The sequence below is a fragment of the Argentina anserina genome, chromosome 2 (assembly GCF_933775445.1).
Source record: "Argentina anserina chromosome 2, drPotAnse1.1, whole genome shotgun sequence".
Taxonomy (NCBI): Eukaryota; Viridiplantae; Streptophyta; class Magnoliopsida; order Rosales; family Rosaceae; genus Argentina; species Argentina anserina.
This window is the reverse complement of record NC_065873.1, coordinates 11640829-11663523: the sequence shown is the minus strand read 5'-3', so window position 1 is coordinate 11663523 and position 22695 is coordinate 11640829. Positions and strand designations below refer to the sequence as shown.

Below are 22695 nucleotides of genomic sequence, written 5' to 3'. Positions count from 1 at the left end.
TACCTTAAACATTTCAACCCTTTTCTCTCGCTCTATTGCTTGTTCCCAAATGTTTGGTCTCGTTCGTCATATCCCCAAATCTTTATTTCCTCTTCACTATTTTGGTCCTCCAAATCTTCTTATTACCTAGCAGTTCTTTACAAAACTTCTTATCTCCATTATTTGGAGATGTCTACCCCCACAATCCCCACATGGTAGGTTATTGTTATGTTATTCTTCCTTTGTGGAGTCAACTTGGTTCCCTCTTTGCCATCATGTACCACTAGGCTAAAATTCAAAGTTAACAATGGTTTTTGACCATTGTCTAATATAGTCCTTGACCATTGTCTATCCAACAATTGTTTGATAGCATTGTCTTAAAAAATTGGTATTTTCTGAATACCATAACAGACAAAACCTATTTATAGAAAACCATTGTATAAGATTATGTTTTACAATGGTGCAGACTAAGCATTACATCGTCTAAATGATAGAAGACAATGGTTCTTCTCCCAAACTATTGACTATATAGTCTCCATACAATGTTTGTTCTTTAAAATCTATTGTCCTATATGTCACTCTAACAATGTTTTTTGGCTTTCAAGGTTTGAGATACTATTGTTTGCCTCTATCCATAGACAATGGTTTTATTTTAGAAATGGAATTGCTAGACAATAGTTTTGGTTTGCCATATTGTCCCAAAAGATTACAAATCAATCAGAACCAATTCAGACCTAAACCAACAACATGATATACCCATTCATAATATATATATAATCAAAATCGAATCTCCATCAAATATTGTTACATTATCTTGCTTAAACATACATAACTAGTACTTATAAATTGTGGTCAAGTTGGTACAAACTTTCTCCATCAGTAACTAGCAAATTGACTATGGGACGCTAAGCTTTAAGGGCAGGGCGCACGAACTCCTTTAATGTCTGGAAGCTCACAGAGTTTCTATAGATAAAAATAGAGAAACTTTCCATCAATTCCCATTTTTGATGGAATCATTCAAGCATGAAATATATAAGTGATCACATTAAAACTCAAATAACAAACAAAGGCATATCATTGTACCAATCAATATTCCAGTATATAATACAATCGTATATATGAATACAACTTGAACTGCAATTAACTAAAAGAAATGAACAAATGTCAGTTAACTCAGAATCTTGAATGATACTTCTATTAAATAGACAAACTTATCTGACCGCATATTACACAAACTAGCCAATTACACATTCTATAAATCATACTATATAAGGCGATAATTTTCAAATAGCTTCATACTATAAGATTCAAGCTGGGTTTTGATTTGTACCTTATGTTGGTGCATTCCTCCAAGCTTTATATTATGTTATGTTCGTAATATTCTTTATGTGTATAAACCACAAGAAAGAGGTACACCATTGATTCTGAGTAAGACGATATATAAATGTTTGCCCCATCCAATGTGAGAGTCTAAATGAATCATTTAAAGAGATTTAAATGGATGAATTTAATTGATTGTAGTTTTAGGAAAGAGTTTATTTTATAAGCCAATTTTATAATGTCAAGGTACTTAGTAATTGGAAAAGTACTGGAATGAAATTTAAAATAAAAACTCAAAAACAGTAGGACACTTACCATCAACTAAGCCAACATAGAGATGGTTTGCCTTTTGTCTCTCAATCGTTATCAAGCATCTCATTATCCCACACCATCCATGACCTTATACTCTACTAGTTAGTATTGGCGTTTTTCTATAACTTGATGAAATATGACACAATTACATGAAAAACACTAATTCCTAACAAATTGACCTGCATTAAAACATAGGTGATCATATTTATATAAAGAATAGAATCGATGACATCCACCTATACAACAGAAGCATGTTACTTGAAATAGCCTACAAAAGAACAAGCATATGATTAACATTTTCAGACTTTTTAGAAGGGAATGATGTCCAGGATCACCTTTAATCTAACAATTACATCAACAAAAAGCACAAGGTTTTCCTCACTGACCCTTCACCACAATATGTAGAATCCATATCCTGAAGAACATCAACTTGTACACCCAACACGATCTTCCATTCATACCTAAGCAAAAACAAAATTTGAAAATTTCACAACTACCACGGCAGATAAACCGACTTGAGAAAACCACTAAACAAATTAACCAGTAAGATTGTTCTCAAAATGGTTTTACTTAGCAACACATATCAACTGAACTTACTAGCAAATTATAAGTTGACAAGACCACTACTAAGTACTTCGACCTGAAGCACGAGTAATACATTAATGAAAAATTAAAAGAGAGAGGCTTTATATATAACTCCTTGTTTAGATATCCACCTTGGGCACTGATGACTGAAACATACAAATGAGAAAGGTTAAGAATTGAATCCTAGAAACAATGTACAAATTGTATTGATTAAAATGCTTTAACCAAAAAGAAATGCATTGGGGGTCATGATGAAACTGATTGATGACATCAATGGAGTAAATTGCGTCAAAGTCGCCGTCATAACTCCATTGGATGGTGGCAGCCAAGCCTGGCCGGACTCCACTGCCATCAAGTTGCACATTGCTCCAAGTAAGCCAAGAGTATCAATGGATCAATTAATTGGAATTTTTAGTAACAAATCTATCTGAAATTAAAATTAAGCTACTGTGCTTCAAATTCGCAACACAATTACATTTCAAAACTACTACAAAATGTCAAGTAGTGAATCGGGTAAATGAGTGAGTCACAAATATACTTCGCCACAAAAACTGTACATCCAACAGAGAATTTCAAAGCAACCCACTTATATTTCGATTTCAACAAACAAAACTTAAACCACAAGTATATTTAAACTCCCAACAAAGAAAAAGCCATAAAAGTCAGCCAATGGAATCCCCAGGAAAGCAAGAAACATTCATAGTTCAGGTAAATAAAAACATAGTCCAGGATACCCAAAAAGCCAAAAGAGAAAAAGTAGACAAGAAAGAAACTTGCTTACCAAAGTGGTGGAGCTGAAACAAGACCAGAAACTTAGCAGCAAAGCAAGTCAGGAAGGTAAGTATGCAAACAAAACAAGAACAAGGACCAGAGAGAGAGAGAGAGACCAAGAATTGGCTAACCCAATAAGAGAACTCTCTTTTGGGAGGGAATAGAATCGAAACAGGAATGTGGGCACGATAAATATTGAGAGCAAATGATATATTGATGGGAACTTGGCAAGAAGAAAGGGATACACCTGTCTGATATCAACCCTGGTGCAAGTCTCCCCTCATACCAGTCTGAAGCCTTTCGGCTCCGGCATAGGAAAGCATCTTGTTAATACTGAGAACATTGAAATGGATCTTGTGAAATTACGATTCAGATCTAAGAGCATGGAAAACTATTGACGTCGTACATTCAGATCTTCGGGTTGGGCACTCCGCGGCAGAAGCGGGACTTGGAGTAGGGCTTGTTCTTGATATAGCGGTAGCAACGGGCAGGGTGGCGACCCATTGCGGCGGAGGGTTTGGGGGTTTCTGGGTTCGGCTAGGGTTTGGGGTTGAAGAAGAATATGAGGGGGAGTGCGGCTAAGAGAGAAGAAAAGGAGAGTAGTAGATAATTTTACCAAATTAGGGTAATTAAATGAATATATCCTTGTGTTTTTTTTTCATTTAGTTCTTTTTTTTATCAATGAGAATAGCTTATAAAAAAGATGAAAAAAAAAATGTGTCTAGCCCAGATGAAAAATTTAAATTCAGTCCAAATGTGTGAAATGAAAATATTTGAGCACAGTCTTCAAATTTTAGTCAAATTTGTTGTGACTGTGGTAAATTGTCATAGTTCATCTTAGAGTTATGACACATCAAAAACGTTATAAAATATTATTTCTACGATAGTTAATACATGTCATGAAATTGTTTTCCATAACAACTAAAACAACATCATAAAAACACTTTCTATGACGTTTGTAAAGCGTCATACTTTTAATAACGGTCGTAAACATCATTAAAAAATAATGCTTACAATGACGTCATAAAGTTAAAGACATATCAAATCTTTGACGTTTGCTTTTGTAAACGTCATAAAAAGACATATGATGACGTTTTTAGCCAAACATCATAAATTTTCTGTCATGAAAGGCTAGATTTGTAGTAGTCCCATGAGATATGCGTTTAAGTGAAAATGGGAGCTCTGGGTTTCGGTGTAAGTGATACAGTTAACTCTAAATTTTAGATCTAATCAATGGGGTAGGTGAGAGAACATTTTAGAAAAAATCCTAGATGGCGTCACAAAGAGGTAGCTAGGGTTTCTCATAGTATTGCTTAATGTTTTGAAAATTATTCGCTTTCAACCTAAGACAATGTAATTTGAATAAATATAAAGACCAACGTCTATGACACATAGTCTTAAAGTCGTCCAGACAATGCTACGTATATATGGAAAAGTATTTCTAGGCTTGGCATACAAACAATGGTCAAAACAAAAACCATTGTTGGAAGCGAAATCTATAACAATGGTATTCATGTATAAGCTAAACCATTGTTTAATATTTTCAAACAATGGTCACTTTAAAACCATTGTTGTTCTCTAGAATTCAGACAATGGTACAATTGTCTGATACTTTCAGACAATTGTTATTTTAGTAAGTATTGTCTATCTGGTATTGTCTAACCCATATTTTAGCCTAGTGTACCAAGTCAACAGTCTTGCTTCCAGTCATGAAAATACTATTTGTTTGGACGTGGTTGAGGAAGGGTTGTCCTTGTTGGGTGCGATTATTACAGATGTTGTTCCAAATGTTAGAGGTATGAAAAGGGCACTCAAGAAGGCTTTGAAGGATGTCAGAAGGCTCAAGATCCATCACCTTCATCATAATGTCTTTGCATTTAGTGTGTTTCCTGCGGGAGTTGCCACTTTGCTGGATGGTGGTCGTTGGCATGTTGCAAATTTCAAATTTATGGTGGCGAGATGGAAGCCTCAACTCACAGTCAATGACGTTCACTTATTTAAGGTTTGGTATTTAGTAAGAATTTATGGTCTTATGCAGGAGAAGATGATGATGTGAACACTAAGCTTATCGTTAAGGATATTGGCACATGCTACAGTGTCAGGACGATTTTGTTCCTTCTGTTTTATGGGGTTGGAATGGGAAAAGAGGGCCATTTTGGTCATTGAACAACTTCACGTGTACCCTTACGTGCTGCAACGAGATTAGCTTCTCTCCTTCTTTTGCTTGCGGTGCCAAACCCTCCTGCTTCAGAGACGACCTGGGCTTAGACCGCGGCAACCGAAGAGACGCCGAGATCTAGGAACAGAGCCAATGGAAGAGAGGAGCGTGGAGATCGGGAAAATGAGCCTGTGAGCGAGAGAAGCAAGCGCCGACGACAGGAGATGACGCCGGCAATGAATCAGGAGAGAACATCGGATAGTGATTATGACGACGGTGGTGTACCCTAAACTCAGGAGAGAAGGAAAGAAACCGATCTTCTCTTGGCACCTCATTCGATCCGGCGAAACAGTAAGTTATTCGTTTGGCTATTGCTTCATTTTTCTTATTCAGAATTGGGCTCTTCCCTATCTTGGTTGTTCAATTGCTTTTATCGATCATTTTGGGTGTTTGATGTTCTTATTGAGTTATTTGATCTGTTGTGTTGTTGGTTTGGAGTGCCGATATTGATTTCATAGTCTCGACCCCAATTTAGATGACAAATGAATTTGATATCAAATTCCAGTTAAAAGCCACTATCTTTGACAAAATCAAAGAAAATAATTTGCAATTTTATCAATAACTAGGTTTGACTTTTAGGAAATAGGTTCGGTGTCCTCTGAGTTTTCAATACACGTTCTACGGAGATGCATATGATCCATCGAACTGAAGAGCATATGGAAAGGTGCTAGGCATACTACTATCTTAGTTGTGGACTTTTCAGCTTCTTTAAATTTATGTTATAAGATCAAATTAGCTTTTGATTGTGTCTCGGTTAATATATATTGCTTGAATCAAATTACCAGGCACGTTCGTTTGACAAGGAAGTTAAGTGATGAGGAAGACAAAAATAATAACTTGAATAAGAAAGGTCGACTACCTAACCATGTGCCAACAAATTGCGCACATAAGTCAATAGTTTGGATCAACTGCAATATTTTACTAATGTGTTTCTTATAGTTTTACTGAAAACTTTTGCTTTCTCTATCAGTACAGATTAAATGGACATATAGAGTTTGGAAGAAACTAGCCCCAAATTCAGTGTATGAAATTCAGATAACACAATTCATATATGTGTTCGGTTGTAATATAGGTGATATCTGGGTTTAGTTTCAATTTATGTTTAATTTTACTCGGTTTCCTGATTGAATGCATCTGTGATGCTTGTAATTGTGTTTTACATGTAATTTGAAAAGATTCTTTCATTTCACATGTGTGTCGTGATTATGCCAAAATCGCACTTCGGCACGCGCACGAGCAAAATTACTTTATTTAGATTATTATAACCTATATGGCATAATAAGAAAATTACTTTATTTTGGTTTATGATAATGATTGAGGTCAATTGATCAATAATGAAGTTGTACGGATCAAACATTCCAGATTGTCCTCAGATATTTAGGTGAAGCTATACAATCAATACGCTAAGCCCCTATATAGGCTGTGTTTGGTAGAGCTTCTTGGCTCTGGTGAATATAAGCTAAGCCCCTCAAAGTGTCTGGTAAGTTGGATTCACTTCCAAAAGCCTTGGCTTTTTTCCCGGCTTTTAGAAGTTGGTTCCCCATACTTTTAGAAGCAGAAGCCTAGAAAATACAGAACTTTTGCGATTACGAATTAATGAAATTTTTAAAATGACATTGGGTACCGTCCTAAACATTTGTAAATTACAAGATTGTTTTGCAAACCCATATTGTGAGAGACTTCGGTCTCATTCTCTCTCTCTCTCTCTCTCTCTCTCTCTCTCTCTCTCTCTCTCTCTCTCTCTCAAAGCTGGTACCTCAATCTTTGCTCTTTTACTCTATGCGACCTCGAAATAGTTTGTTCCAGATGGTATTGGGAGGTGATATTCAGATTTGGTTTTGAATTTCTTATGTATTGGCTTTTCTTATGAAGATGATATTGTTTACCGATAGTGAAGTCTTCTGAGATTTCAAATGAGTACATAGTGTTGAAGGAGCAGAAAGTGTTGCTCGACCACGAGAAGGTTCGGGTGGACCAGAAGAAGAGTAGAGTTTGGATGTTTTTGGATGGGTTGCAAAGCTCTATGAACATTTATAATGCTGGTGGGAACCCCCAAATTTCTACAGCTTGCGATGTGGTGCCAAAACAGATGCTTATGGCTCCTCAGCCTCGCATGACGAATGGGTCTTCTGCAGGTCTGAGTTGTGTTTGACAAGATTTGATTGATTTGAGAATTTTGAGCTAAAAATGTACCTGTTGAATTTTTAGATGATTCATGTTGTTTGCATAAAGAATTGAGTTGAACTTATTGTTGATTAATTATTAGAAGCTTGCAAATCCGAACTAAGATCTGTAAAGTGAACTTGAATGTGTGATTATTAGTTAGTGTTAATGCTCTCTATTCGTGCTTCCTGCTGATGGTTTTGTATCTGGTTGTGTTAGGTTTCTAGTATAGGTGTACAAAACATAATGAATGTATGTGTTTTAGGTGGGCGATTATGTTAATCAATTTCATATTGTAAATGTTATATTTTATATGCGTAGATTTTTATTAAAGGTTATTTGGAGTTTCCCATGAGTTATCTACTTACATTTTATCTGTTTACCAATCATAAGTAACCTACCTATAACCAAGAGAAAGGGTTCAAATGAGCTATTGGCTAGTCAACTAATAATTTTTTTTTTGTATATTTTCTGTTTTGATTAAAGATGAGTTCAATTATGTTTCATTCATGGACATTATGTATGATTAGTTATTATAATTGTTAAAAAAGTTCTTGTGCATCTCTATGTCTGCTTGATTTCATGTTTTCCAGTTAAACTATGAGTAAGAAAGCTACATTGGTAGCTTGTCATTTCATGTCTTTGCTTTTTGTTGTTTTTGTTCCTGCAACATTTGATATTCTTCTGAATCACAACAATTTTCATGGTCATGTCCATTGTCTTCACAATTTTCAAAGTAGATGTACATATTGCTTTTATGTTGGCATGTGGAGTCCGAGGCTCCCCCATTTCCTGTATAGTATCAGTTACCTCCATTCCCATCAGTCCATTGCCCGACCTTGCCCTTCCTGTATGGTATTGGCTACTTAATTCCCATAAGTCAATTACTCGACCTAATAAGGATTTTAAATAGTTTGCAGTAGTGTATATCCTTGCTCCTCTAAATTGCAAGCATGTTATAAACTTGTTTATAAAATGAGGTCTACTTCAGTCCATTCATCTGTTATCATGTCAAAGGGGTTGTATCTCATATGTTATGTACTCAACTTGATGATGCTGTAACACCAGGCTTATTGTGTTCATGTTGTCATTACACTAGGCTTACTGCTGTAACACCATACTTGTTTTTACTGAGTGTTGTGGTCTTACTGTGTTAGTGTTTTAATAATATTTGATCTAGTTTTAGCTTGATGTCTTAGTTTTATAGGTGTACGTGGTCACTCTGGTCTTCCACTGCAGAATAAAGCATAGCTTTTCATTTTATGTTTGCTTCTTTAAAGAGTGGTTCATAATATACTACTATGAATATCAGTATAGTGGGAGTTCTCTGGTTGTGATATTCAATTTATTTCTTCTATATATGTAAAAAGTTGCGAAGTTACTAGTTAGGTTCCACATTTTACCTACATATTTATTTGGACATTTTGTTATGTGAGTGTACATGCATGATCAATACTGCTGCAAAGGAGAAAATTGAAGATTATTGGTTCCAAACTTGAAGAGGGAGCTCAAAAGTATCAAGGTCTTCTTGCAGATTAATTGTTAATGTTGTTAGAGTATATGTATATAGCAGAAGTGGTTGTTTTTTAGAATGAAACCAGTGATTCATTGTCTAGATTCATATTCACATATATGTATTGAAAATATATACTAATTTTGAATCAATATCATTTATTATTCATTGCATTTTTTCGTAGATAGACATTGTTGGCAACTGCTTGTACATCTGATATGTACATCTGATATGAAAGCTAAAAAGAGAATATCATATTTGTATTCATATGTTCTTCATTCTGGATAAGAATATGATCAACGCAAGTTTGTAAAATTTCTGAATATATATATATAGCAATATAATTACATAATATTACACAAACTATATATATATAGCATGAGTCCCGAAATTCTTGTGTTAAGATCAAAGTGTATCCAGACTGGTAATTGTAGTACACAAACTGATTATTTATTACATGATCAAAACCAACTTGTAATGTTAAGAATATATTTAATTAATAAATTTTAAAACCATTCAATATTTAATCATATGAACACTATTTTATAATAAAATAAACTTGAAATTATTTTACATGTCTAAATTGGTCATTTGACAAATTAAAAGCATAAGTTAGTTTGAGTTTATCAAACGCTTTGTCATTACTTCTGTCACTAACAACCACTTATATAACCAATTTACCAAATAGTCAACTATTTTACTTATCAGTTACTTATTTTCAGAACAACATAAGTCAGCTTTTTTTTATAAGCTCAGTTGCACCAAATAAAGCCATAGCTTAAGTCGAACTTCCCATCGAGTATCACAGCCTGCTAAGATATAAGTTGTCGTTAAAAAGGAAAAAGTAGTATTGATTAATACATTTATTAAACTAGTGAAAAAATGAAGCTGAGAATAAATGAAAAGACGGTGGTTTGAAAATTTTACCATGCTTTAGAGATAAATGTGTGAACGGGGAATTGATTAACAAAATTACATCATATATTAATCTAAAATTATATTTAATATTTAGGAGATAAAAAGATAAAAAGAAACAGAAAAATAAATTTTTGTTTTCTTTAAAAGATAACTTGGTAGCCACCCCACTATTATTATGTGGTAAATATCTATTTATTCTGAGAAAAAAATTTGGTGCCAAGAGGTGGCACTGTTCATTTGGAAGTTTCTTCCGGATTTTGCCCTGCTTGGGGGGTTTTTCACGGTTGTGCCACTTGCCTAATCTTTAACGTCGTTATTCTCTCCACCGCCGCTGTGGATTCTAATTTACTACTGGCGTAATCGTCGTCCGCAAATCCGCACCGCTTCCTCAGTTTTGTCATTGTTTGTTCACTTGCTTAATTATTTCTTTTTATCCTTTCATTCTCCAATCAGATCCAATTATAACGGATTGCATATGTGATCCTTGCAATCCGTGAACCACCTCATCCATCAGCCGTTGGTCTCAACCTGGAGCGAAGAGAGACTGACAGTGAGATACGACGGAATGACAAAGAAGATATTGCACATATGCTCAGTGGCTCAAATTTAATATGACACTGCCACAAAACATACAAGTTGAGATATGAGGGTATTTCACATCTTCTCTTTCTTTACTTCAATTTGGGTCTGATTGTTTTCTGGGTTTTGATATGCATGTAACTTTTCTATTTCTCCCTCAACTTGCCCTTTTCTTTTTTTTTCTTTCAGTAAACAAAAATGGCTCCAATCCTCCTGACTCGAGTTCCAGAGAAATCAACAACCTTTATGTTCTCAAACAAGTTTCGGTATTCGAATGTGTACTGGTAAGAGTTTGTAGTCTTGATTTGAATTAGGTGTTTTGGGTGCTTTTGCTTTTATGTCTCAATTTCTGCTAATTTAATTCAATTGGGTTATGGATGATAGTGGGATAGCGTAACCCCTGATTATTCTGCTTCTAATGCTAAACTTATATGAAGCAGTTTTTTTGGTTTGATGAATCCACTCTCTTAATATTTCTGATCTCTGAATTGATCATCTTGACATATCCACATATTCCAATGCTCTCTAATTTTGCAGGGTCACCAGATTTCTCAACAACCAGGGAATGAATTCCTCTGCTTCTTTCCCTCTCTTCTTTTACTCTGTGTTTGATAATTTCTGAGTCTGACTTATTTACAGACTTAGGATTTTGGGTATAAATTCATTTTCTAACATGTCACTATTGAGGTCTATTGCTTCTGTATCTCTGGTGAGTTAGCTCTATTGATTGATGATTACTGATTCACTGTAATCCTTTTTTGTCAGGTGGTTATGGATATGTTTACAAGATTCAGAGGAAGACTGAGGGAAAGGTTTGTGATTGAAGGTAAGGATAACAGTTGGTTTATAATCAATCCAACTATGTTTGTATGTTGCTTGGTTGTTGCTCTGGACTTCTGGTCCTTTGTATGCAATACTATAATCTTTATAATTGGGACCATGGACTGCACAAGTATATTAATTAATAATGTACTGCCTTTTCTTCGTTACCTGCTTATTGGTATGAGTTTTACCTTTTTGAATGGGAGCTGTTGTTAACAATGCTATGATGTCAATCTATTGTCGTTTTCACTCTTTGTTTTATTGTAGAAAAGCAATAACAACTCCATTTGAATTTGTACTAACCGATAACGGTTTTGTGAAATCTTCTAAGTTGTTAATAGGTAAAAGGATTGGGGTTTTGATTATCATGTGGATTTGTATTATTACTCTTCAAAGTTCTCCATCTGGCTGAGGTACTGTGTAGGCATATTGTGGGTTTGGTTGGTCCTCCTGGAGCTGGAAAGAGTACTCTTGCATCCGAAGTAGTAAGGCGTGTGAACAACTTATGGCCCCAGAAAGCTTCAGCATTGGATTCCCAGTCACTCCTCTAGAGGTGGCCACAGTTCTTCCCATGGATGGGTACCATTTTTACCGTTCTCAGCTGGATGCAATGGAGGTTGGCCTCTGTCTTATATCATAATTTTGGTTTCTCATCCTAAATTTGCATTGCGGGTAGTAGTAGTGCCATAATTTTGATTCCATGCAACATGGTGCAGGACAGACCACCATTCTTTAGGTAAACTGTGCAAGGGCTCAACCCCTGTGACACCTGACTACATGTGACGAATTGCAGTATATAGTCCCCATTCTTTATTCTTGTATTTTGTTGTATTATCCTTAACAGTACATTGAATTGCTTTGTGTTTTTCATTTGCAGAATGGTGTTGGGTGGTCAAAAGTCAGCAGTGTACCAGTTCATAAATAGTTTAGAGTTATGCATATAGAGTTATTTTGTGGTCTCTACTTGTACATAGTTGTGACTTGAGAGTATTTCATTAATATATAAACATATTCTAGTGTATTACTAAAAACTAAAAGGCCTAGAAAGGTTTATTTATATACCAGATTTGTTATATTTTTTTTTTGGCTGACCAATGTTTTAGTGGTCAGTTGACCTGGTCACTATTTGATGTATGGAAGTGAGATTTAGTGGCTAGATAATGCCATTCAGTGACTAGATTTGACCCATTTAGTGACCACTGTTATTATTAGTGTCCAAATTATTGTGGCCACTAATGCAGTTATTATTAGCGTCCACAAATTATAGTGGTCACTGGAAGATTTTATATTAGTGAACATGTCTTCATTGTCTTGGTAGAGGTCAGTATTGAGAATTAGTGACAGGCCTATAGTGACCACCTTTTTTGGGTCACTAAATACAATTAGTGACAAAAAATGCTACTATTTGTGACCACTCTACTGGTCGCTACGGCCACATTTTATTGTAGTATAATATATGATATTATCATCGCTTTAAAAAAAATTGTGCTTTTCTATTTTGTATTAATAGCATAATATTATTCTAATGATATAGTGTTTAATTGAAAGTGGGAGGTTATGATCTTGAATCACAAAAATTTAGTTGTCACATATGTTGTGCTTAATGAGAGTCTTAGTCAATGTACACTGTCGAAATCAAAGATAATCAATACTATAATTAGTTAGATTTTATAGTCGCGTATGATGTTATAGATCATTAAATGAATTCTTTCATTCTGCAAAAAGAAAAAGAGAGAAGAAAAACAAATAAACATGACTTTCAGAACATAATTCCCCCCTTATGATTATATGGGCTAAATTGGACGCTAAACTGTGAAGTTGGACATGACTTTGAAACTTCCAGAATCCTTACCCAATAACATATCCAAATGGAAGGAAAAAGAATAACAATGCTTTATTAATGAGTTTCTAAGGAAACAGTGAATAATTTAAGACTTGGAGCAAGGAGGCATGTGTGCAGGTGGTGGCCGGAGCTTTGAGTTTGTCGTGTTTCCATTCCTCACTATGATCACCGTGTCCATTCCCCAACTGGAATGCCTTTCCAGATGACAATGCATAAACCATACTCCTGAAATCATAATCGATATGTGATTACTTAGTCAAACCTGATGCAGCTAGTATGTTGTACAAGATAGCATCATCAAATTATATACACACATTGGCCAAAGACAATGACTTACCAGGATTATCAGCTACGAATCTGATGGTTGCCCATCCGTTCTTCGGAACGCCGATGGTGTTCACTTCAGGTGGATCAACCAAATTGTATGTTTTGGGTGAGGTGGTTGCGTTAAAATTGCCATAACCAGTTCCAACCAAGTAGAAGCTAAATCCATGGAGATGCATTGGATGGTTCTCAGGAGCTATGATGTTGGTTCCCTGGAAGATTATTTCAACTCCTTCACCATATTTGATGAACTTCACTTTGGTCCCAAAGGTCGGATATATGGTATTGTTTTGCTGTTCTCCAGTGAAATTGTAAAAACGAGGCGGGTTGGTTGGAAAGTTTCCTTCAAAAACTCCATTTATTCCCCTGCAAATCGATCATGCAAAGCAATAACCTAAGCCAGTGTTTTATGATGGAAAGGAAAATTATGCATGCATATATATATATATATATATATATATTATATGTAAACATACGTGCGTACCCATAATAAGCTTGCAAAATATCAATGGAAGGGATCTCAAAGCTGATGTTGTTTAAGCTAGCTGCAATGGCATTATTATCAGGCCCAGAACAAGAAGCGTTAGGACAAATTCGTTCATTGATAGCAATAGTCATGAATATCCTAGTTGTGATTTTTGTTGGAACACTGATTGGGTGTGCCTTGCTTGCCAAAGCCCTCACACGAGCAGTGAAGTTATCGGCAGCAGCTGTGTCGTTATAGACAGGAAGGTTAGGCAATTGAATGGTTGACGGGGTGGAATATTTGCCTCGGTATTGAAGTATGGCGGTGGTTGTGCCGTTGTGAAAAGGAACAATTGCGTCACTGTAAGCAGTGGAAGCCATGTAGTAATGGCTAGGAGGCTGGTTTGCCTTGATCAAAATGTCCATAGTTTGGCCTGGAGTTATCATAATATACGAGGTGGTGATTGGTTTTAAGTAGGCGGCGTCCTGGCCCACCACGGTGAGGCTGTGGTTGGCGATGGCGAAAAATTGTTCCTCGTTCATGACGGCATTGATTAGGCGCAGCATATACGTCTTGCCGTAGTCGACTTTCAGGTGGTATGTTGATACTGAAAATATGTGACATGCATGAGAATACATTAGTCATTTCAAACTTTCAATTATTTGGACATATATATGTTACTTATTTTTAAAAGTGAAAGATTTTTAAAAGAACTGTAAAGAATCAATAATTGGAATTAATCAAGCGTGATGTATTCCTATATATGTAGCAAACAATTTAACTAGTCCAAAAAAGAAAATTTACTGTTAGAACTATAGATCAGAATTCGATTTATTTTTGGATCATTTATGATTGATCTAGACATACATTTAGTCTAGCTACTGTACAAAATACCTTAGTTTTCAACAATAGAAACGTGATTTCTTGTCAATTAATTTTAAATCAGTAAAAACCGAGTTAAATAGTTCAAAAAACATCGTTTTCATTTGGTTGTTTATATTATCATAGCCATAGAAGTCTTCCCGGCCGAATGATCTCTATTGCAATCATGCCAGCTCGATTAGTTAATTAAGGTAGACTAAAACATAGTCCGTTTGTTTTTATTTAACTCCTTCTATATGAATAGGATATAACAGTCTCTATCCAGAGTGAAGCTTCACTCTGAAATTACAGAGTGAAGTTTCAATTTTGGCACACTTTTTAAGCAAATTTTTTCACCATAAGCGATTTAAAATTTAGGTATGCTATTCAAGATCATCTCTACAAAATTTCATCTAATTCGGACATCATTAAGGTATTGAAATTAGATCAAATCAATGAATGAATTAAAACTGTTCAACGTGAACCGTTCATGTAAATCTCAATTTTGAAAGCTCAAACCATTGTCAAATTGGATGAAACTTTGTAGAGATGATCTTGAATAACATACCTAAATATTGAATCGCTTATGGTGAAAAAATTTGACCGAAAAGTGTGCCAAAATTGGAACTTCACTCTGTAATTCCAGAGTGAAGCTTCACTCTGGATAGGGACTATAGGATATAAATCATATATATATATATATATGACTTTCTTGGTTGTGAATGTCAGCAACAATCTTGGTTGTGGATGTCAGCAACAATGGTTTTAGTACTGATTTTTATTTTTACACCATTTTTCGAACGAATTTCTTCATCTCCATTATCAAATATTTAGATAATATTGTGTAGATTATCTCAACGAAATTTCAGCCAATTTAGTAATTGTTAAGGCCCTTAAAATTGCATTTTTCTGTTAAAAACACGAACGGTTCATGTTTGACAAAATTCAGTTAGTCCATTTGTTTTTCAATTTTGAGGACCTTAAAGATCACCAAATTGGTTGAAATTTTGCATAGATGATCTACACAATATAATCCAGATATTAGACATGAAGATAAGCAAATTCAATTGTAAAACGGTGAAAAAATGGAAATCCACACAAAAACCATTGTTGCAAACCTCCTTACCTGAGAGAATATATACACACACGAGATTGAATCTACTGTATTACGTCTCGATCAATTTTATAGTGATTACCCTTGGAGCAACTATATAAGTCCCCAGGTTGTCCATTGATTGTAAAGGCATCAGAGGTGTTTGGGTCTGCACCAGTTGCCAGTGCAGAATTAATCACTTCCATCACATCTGGCTTAAACCATGAACCTGCACCAATCCAACAAAAACAACAAGAATCAGACCATCGTTAATGAGCAGAATCGCAATACTTCAAGAATTGTTGATCGACTTTGATGATTTGATCCACCGAATACAGGCTTATGTATTTGCAATTTGTGGAGAGATATGAAAAGCACAGTGATCAAACTAGAGGTGGCAAACGGGCCGGCTCAGCCCATTTTAAGCGGGCCAAAACCGTGCCCTAGTCATGCTCGAGTTGGCCAATTTATTTTTCGTGCCAGGTTTGGACCGATACATTATCTTAAATATTAAGCCTAGCCCGGCCCACAGCCCAATCCCATGTCGAACCGGGCTCGGGCCCGTGCTGGGCCAAAATGTTGATTGGCCCGGCCCATTAGCATTATAAGACACAATTAACATAAAAAAAAAGTGTAATTATAATATTTATTTTATATAACTATTTATAATAGTATAATAAATAAAATACTACAACACATTTGATAATGTTATTTCTAAAACGTTACATATGTCAAAACTATGACTTTTTTATTATTATTTTGATAATATTTTGTGAAATAATGTAATTAACATATAAAATAATCAAGATGTTTATTTTTGCTTATAATATATAATATAATATATTTATATTAAAAATGTCTAATATTCAATTATCATTATTATAATTATTTAAATATATATATATATATAATAAAATTATGTGTTTATAGACTGACATGGCTCAAAACAGATTCGGACCAAACATGATCGCTAACGGACTCGGGCCGTGCCGGACTCAAGCTTTTCGTATCATTTGAGGTGTAATACAGAGGATCAGATTTGGCTTCTCCACCTGGATTTTATGTGTTTAGATTTGCTATAATTTTTTATACCTATTGGATTGGGTAAAGATGGAATTATTCAATGCACCAAGTTACAGGTGGACCAGCATTTATTATGCAATTTCAATTATTAATATCTATAAATACTAATTTTAAAAAAATTAAAATGTATACTTAATGAAATCATTTAAGTTAGTATAGGAACAAGTGCATTTTAGTGCTCTTGGATAATCTCCTATAAAGATGATATAAACAACTTATAACCATATATGTACATCATCATCATGTATACCAATCCAATGTTTTAAGGATTCAAGCACCCAAAAAAACGCGGAGAAGCCGGATCTGAATACGTAAGGCCATAACAACATTTTAGGAATAGTATACGTACGTATTTCATATCATTTGGGGGCAAAAAAAAAAACATGCATGTTATGTGGTAAGAACGACATTTTGGTGATAGCTTACTTCATATTAGCGATTGAGATTAGGGGTGGATTGGTAGGTATACTAATTTCATTTTTCCAATACCATGTACCAACCAAAATATAATTGGTATGAAAAATTCACAATTTAAACCAACCAATAACGTTGGTATACCAATTCATTAGTACGGTTGGTACTCGGTTGGTACGGTTGGTAATGAGCTTCTACCAATATGTTTATGGCTCAAAAATTTAAAGGGCAAATCCAAATATGTAATAGCAAATAACAACACAAATACAAAGTTTTATATAACTTCAACCAAATTACCAAGTACAAAGTCATAAATTAAATATGTCAAAGACCAAAAATTATAAATTTAACAAAAATATACAGTTGAAATTTATTTTTAACTAAATATACGGCTGAAATATTTATAGATATATATAATTTAAGAATATATATATTGTGTAGCAATGAGTTGTTGTAATTGCAATGATAGCCTAGTGTTAGTTGGCTTCAACTTGTATGGAAGAAGACCAAGTTCAACTCACCATAGATGCATATATTAAGGTTTTTTTCATAAAACTTCTATTTCGGTTGGTACGGTATATTATGGTACACGAAAAATTTGTACCACCTATCAACCATCTTTTGAAGTATGGTACGGTATACTGTACCATGTACCGTATACCAATTTGGTAATATACCAATATATTTAGTACGGTTGATATATGAATTGGTTGGAATGGAATTGTGTACCATTGCCACTCCTGAGATAATGCGGATATATACCAATTACCAAGCTAGCACTTAAATGAATCGAGTTGGGAATAAAGAGCTAGCTACCTGGCTAGCGCTTCTTTTTCTTTTTCAAATGAGCTGACTAGTACTTTTGTTGTGGATTAATTATATCTCCGTCTAAAACGTTTACAAATGGAGGTGCTTCTTGATGACAAATAAGGCGCGAACAATTATTAGGGTGGAAAAGAATAAAAGAACCGATGCCAGGGGACCTGCAATGAATTAACATATACAATGATAGATGATCACCTACCTAAGATAATTGTCTGTTGTGCATGTGGAGCTGCAAATGGATATGTCGTTCCGGCGGCCGGTAATATAACAATGGCGCCGTGAACAGTGGCGCGCGTCCAATCACTATGAGCATGCCACCAGAGTGTTCCTTCTTCATTGGAAAATACGACTTCGTATGTAAAGTTCGAGCCAGCTTGAATCGGGCACTGTGTTATGTTTTCAGGTCCATCAGACCATGGGTTTCTTGGCTGCTTAACTCCATGCCTGCAAAGTATCAAGAACGAAGGAAACAAGGTTGAGCCTCTAAATGGAGTACATCTATAGAAGAAGATGGCTTTCGGAGCCAAATTGTGTTTGACAGAACGATGGTTATTACCAATGAATGGTGACACCGTATAATCCTTGGTTGTGGACATTGACGTAAATAGTTTCTCCTTTGTGAACATGAATGGTTGGCCCTGGGAAACTCCCATTCACAGTCAAGATGCTCTTTGTGCTGCAGAGCCTTGTAAAATTTGTTTCTTTCAGCTGCAAGTATCATAAATATACACACAATACGAGATTAAAACCCAATAAATTAAAGTCCCATGCATGCAGGACGTCGTAAATTAGTGTTCATACAAAACAGATGGTATGAGAAAGAAAAGGAAGTGCAGCAGGGTATGCTGAACATGCGAATTACTTACAACAAAATCATAATAACGGGTGGCGCTGCATAGCTGCAGAAACATATACCCTAGAGAAGCAACCAATAAGATCACCCCCATTATGTTAAACCCTGCCATTGTTCTCAAATTTCAGAAGTTTGTCTGAAAATTTCCTCACACTTGTAAATGAATGTGTCCTTCAGGTCGCCCTCGACTGTGATCGTGTGTGATACACTGATACTTGTTCTCGGTTTACAGCTATTTATAGAAAACTGGCAACGCAATTCGGACACAATGACTTTGTAGATATTCGATAGTCAAGTTTAAAAAAACTAACGTTTTTTTTTAGTATGACGAGCTAATTACTTGTTGGGCAGTAGTAGATAGCTTCATTCCCACGTGAGTGGACATTTGAATTAACCTGCGTACCTAACTATTAATTTATTCAACAAAAGGAAAACATTTATTTTATTTAGCTTCTGTTTTAACCTAATTACCTAATTGATTATGTAAAAATGAAGCTACAGAAGATCATGACAATAAAGATGACGAATGAAAAAAATCAAGGATTCCTGATCCCACAACGAAAACATGGGATAAACACAAAAAATATGTGTGCACATTCAATTTCAATTAGTTAATAAAAAACCACTTATTAGTGATTTGGGCCTCCTTGACTTACACAAACAAACCTTCTCCCACTGAGAAGAATTTTTCACTGGTATGATCGATCAAGTGATGAAGGAATTCTTCGAGAAGACCGAAATTCACTCGAAGAAGGATCACGTGAGGAAAGGTCTCCCGAAAAGTGATTGAAATGAGGAGGGATCTCATAGACGGAGACTCAAGTATGGATCGAGAAATCTCTTCAGAGGAGAATTTAGTCAATAAAGATAGATCTTCAAGGGTGATTTGAGTGAGAATTGATCTTTTTTTGAATAAGGGCTGGGCTGAAAAAAAAATTACGAATATTTATGACTATATATAGAAATTTAAGATGAGATAATATTTAAAATTTAATTTTTTTTAGACTAAAATTTGGTTAGAAAGAAATGTTTTTAATAATTTGAGGTGGACTATGGCCCGTATGTAGCTACGCCCTTTTTGAGAGAGATTCAAGTGAGAATATATCTCATCAATGATGATCATTGACGAGAAATTTATTCAAATGCGAGAATTGTTTGAAAAATAGAACATCAAGGTTGCTTGGTTATGCCGTAGTAAGTGGAGAGCTTCCCTTGATTGTGAAGCAAATCATAAACAAAATATCAGCAAAACTCAAATCTTTCTCGCAATATAAAATCAACCAAACATCAGCAAACAAAACTCAGAGACAGTAAAGTGGTAAATGAATTATTAGTATCAAAATGACGTTGATCAAGGGTAACATGCATTAATTATATGAAATTGTTATGCTAGATATACACGTCAGGATAATGATGACGTCCTCAACTTTTAAAATAGTAACAAGGGTATGTCATATGTAATTTCGTGGCAAGGAACAAGTAATGGGAATAATGAAGAGCACGTTGAGATTGACTTAATCAATTAAACATGCGCATGAAAATCAGATAAGTCTCGCTGTTAGAGAGAACCAGTCTCGTTCACACAGTCAGTAATTGATTATGAAATTCATGCTCAACTACCATTGTATATAAATTCAAATGTAAAATAAATATTTTTAAAATTAAATTATTTTATTTTTAATTTTTAAATTTATATTCAATAGTAGATTAACATAAATTTCATAATAACAATACCTTGTGAACAGACTGGATAGGGAACACACGAAAAGTTTAGAGACGGGTTTATAAGCCATGCGATATCCGTGGCCAATTAACAAGGCAGTTGTTTACTTGTTTATTACCTGCCCTTGGCTTTGGGCTTCTGTCCAAGCATGTTTGCATACTCCATCTTTCACCTGCTCCTCATTGCCTTAAATTCTCTCCATTTCCATATTTTCTGGAAAACAAGTCTTTATTTTAAGATGACTCTCGTTTCTGGGAGCCAGCTTTTTAATTTTAGGCCATGGTCGATCGCGAACAAGATTACCTAGTCTTGATGAGATCAATTAATAACAAAACCTTCTAAGATACGGTATTAATATTCTGAATTTGGTTTCACTTACCAGCCCCGCGACCGCGACTCATAAAATTAAAATTCAGGCGCAAAATTAATCAACTTAATTTCAATTAAGGTTCTTGTGTTGTGATGCGTCAATTGAGTTCTTTTTCACCTATATATGTAGTTTGAGGGTTTTCCTAATCAATAAAAAATTTCTGTTGCTTCTAATCATGAATTTAGTTGACTATCAAATATCTATATATATAACTTAGAAGGACAATATATCTCAATCGCTTAACAGAAGACTATATGCTTTACCGACACTCTATTATACATAGCTATTAATTTTCTTCATAAAATGGATTAAAATCAAAGGACCCCAATATATGTTTTACTACTAATATAATAATGTATGCCAGAGGGCATATGGCAGAATACAATAGCAATCGGCCGGACAGCTGTGGCCCTATAATGCTTTGAAAATGACCAACAAAAACTTTAAATATTGACTCGAAGCATTCCAGTATTTCTGTAGCTAGCAATGAATCACCGGCCATTTAGTTAAAAACCAAGTGGTGAGTCATTTGATTCCATCTACCCAACAATGCTCGACCTGCCAATTGCCTTTCATACTCTACATTTGGGAAATAATATGTTGATAACAATAAGTGAACGCAAATTTCTTTTTAGTCCGTCATATTTTATGTGAAATAAACAGTGTAACAAATCGACTTGCTCACCTTACTAGTAGTGCTAGTCTTAATGGGTTATGGTTAAACGAGACACATGCTATTATTCAAGATGTTCTTTATGAGAATCATTGTTATGTGGGCGTCTGAAGTGGCTCCGGGTGTAGATTCCATATTCTCCAGTTGCAAAAATTTGATAATATTTTAATAAATAGAACCATGTGTCCTGGTTTCAAAAAAAAAAAAAAAACAACGAAGTGCACCCATTCGCGAACCGGAAGAAGTTAAAAACTTGGACAATGTTAGACTCATTTGGTGCATATCATCTCTGTTGTTTTAGCAGAACAGAAAGCTGACTAGGGATCGTGGTGTGTTTTACTTTTCGACAAACAATTCTCTGATAATGTATGAGAATCCAATAAGCATTTCTTTGTCAAAGCCGCCCTCGTGTGTCCTTGATTGAAATAGTTGAAAACGTACGATGACTATTTGCTGGCTAGCCGTACAGTTGCAAACCGTACTTTGTGATTTTCTCTTATACTTCCTTGATTGTTAAAATTATTTCGGATCAGTTAAGTACGTACGTGGCAAAATCTATTCCACTACACACTGATGAATATCACCAAACTGAATTAGAGATATGATTCAATTAACTACTGTGCAGATGCATTATGATCGATATATATATATAGAACTGTTTGATTTGGTGCTTTTATTTATTATCAGCGATTTTATATATCTTACAATCTTGCTGCAGTTTGTTCTAGATCATGAGCAGATTATTGTTTTAGTAATGTTACTGGTGATAAATAATGGAATTAGCCTGCATGTTTGAACTGTATGAAATTATTAACTTCTTGTATGATAGAATGATTAAACTATATACTGTATTGATGATGTTTCCATTAAGAGCATTATTAGCGTGTCGGTCTTTTGGACTTTGTCAAGGTAATATCATTACGGGAATTTGATCAGAAATAGTGGAAAAGTACTTGATTATTATCCATAGATTCCAAACGTGCAAAT

The 22695-nt window shown here is 34.8% G+C and overlaps 1 protein-coding gene and 1 long non-coding RNA gene across 6 annotated transcripts; one reads left to right on the top strand and one right to left on the bottom strand.

Annotated features, from left to right (window-relative positions):
• Positions 1–9988: 9988 nt before the first annotated feature.
• Positions 9989–12244, top strand: LOC126785072 (uncharacterized). 5 transcript variants are annotated; one of them, XR_007671020.1, is made up of 5 exons: positions 9989–10428; positions 10548–11184; positions 11605–11796; positions 11902–11972; positions 12058–12244. It is a non-coding gene; the product is annotated as an uncharacterized LOC126785072 (long non-coding RNA). The 5 variants fall into 5 exon arrangements; XR_007671017.1 differs by having other exon boundaries at positions 11897–11916; XR_007671019.1 differs by having other exon boundaries at positions 11897–11972.
• Positions 12245–13086: 842 nt separating this feature from the next.
• On the bottom strand, positions 13087–19135 carry LOC126785059 (laccase-15-like). Its single transcript, XM_050510639.1, has 7 exons — positions 18956–19135; positions 18646–18797; positions 18289–18533; positions 15871–15996; positions 13832–14420; positions 13361–13713; positions 13087–13248 (listed from the first exon to the last, which is right to left on the bottom strand). The coding sequence occupies exons 1-7, from the start codon at positions 19052–19054 to the stop codon at positions 13109–13111; spliced, it is 1704 nt and encodes a 567-aa protein (XP_050366596.1). The 5' UTR covers positions 19055–19135; the 3' UTR covers positions 13087–13108.
• Positions 19136–22695: the final 3560 nt, after the last annotated feature.

Excerpts from the sequence above, each read along its gene's own strand:
- LOC126785059 (XM_050510639.1), bottom strand. The coding sequence starts at position 19,054 with ATGGCAGGGTTTAACATAATGGGGGTGATCTTATTGGTTGCTTCTCTA. Across the intron at positions 15,997-18,288 it reads ACAACAGACAATTATCTTAG|GTTCATGGTTTAAGCCAGAT; the intron begins GTAGGTGATCAT and ends GGATTGGTGCAG. Across the intron at positions 14,421-15,870 it reads CTTATATAGTTGCTCCAAGG|TATCAACATACCACCTGAAA; the intron begins GTAATCACTATA and ends ACATATTTTCAG.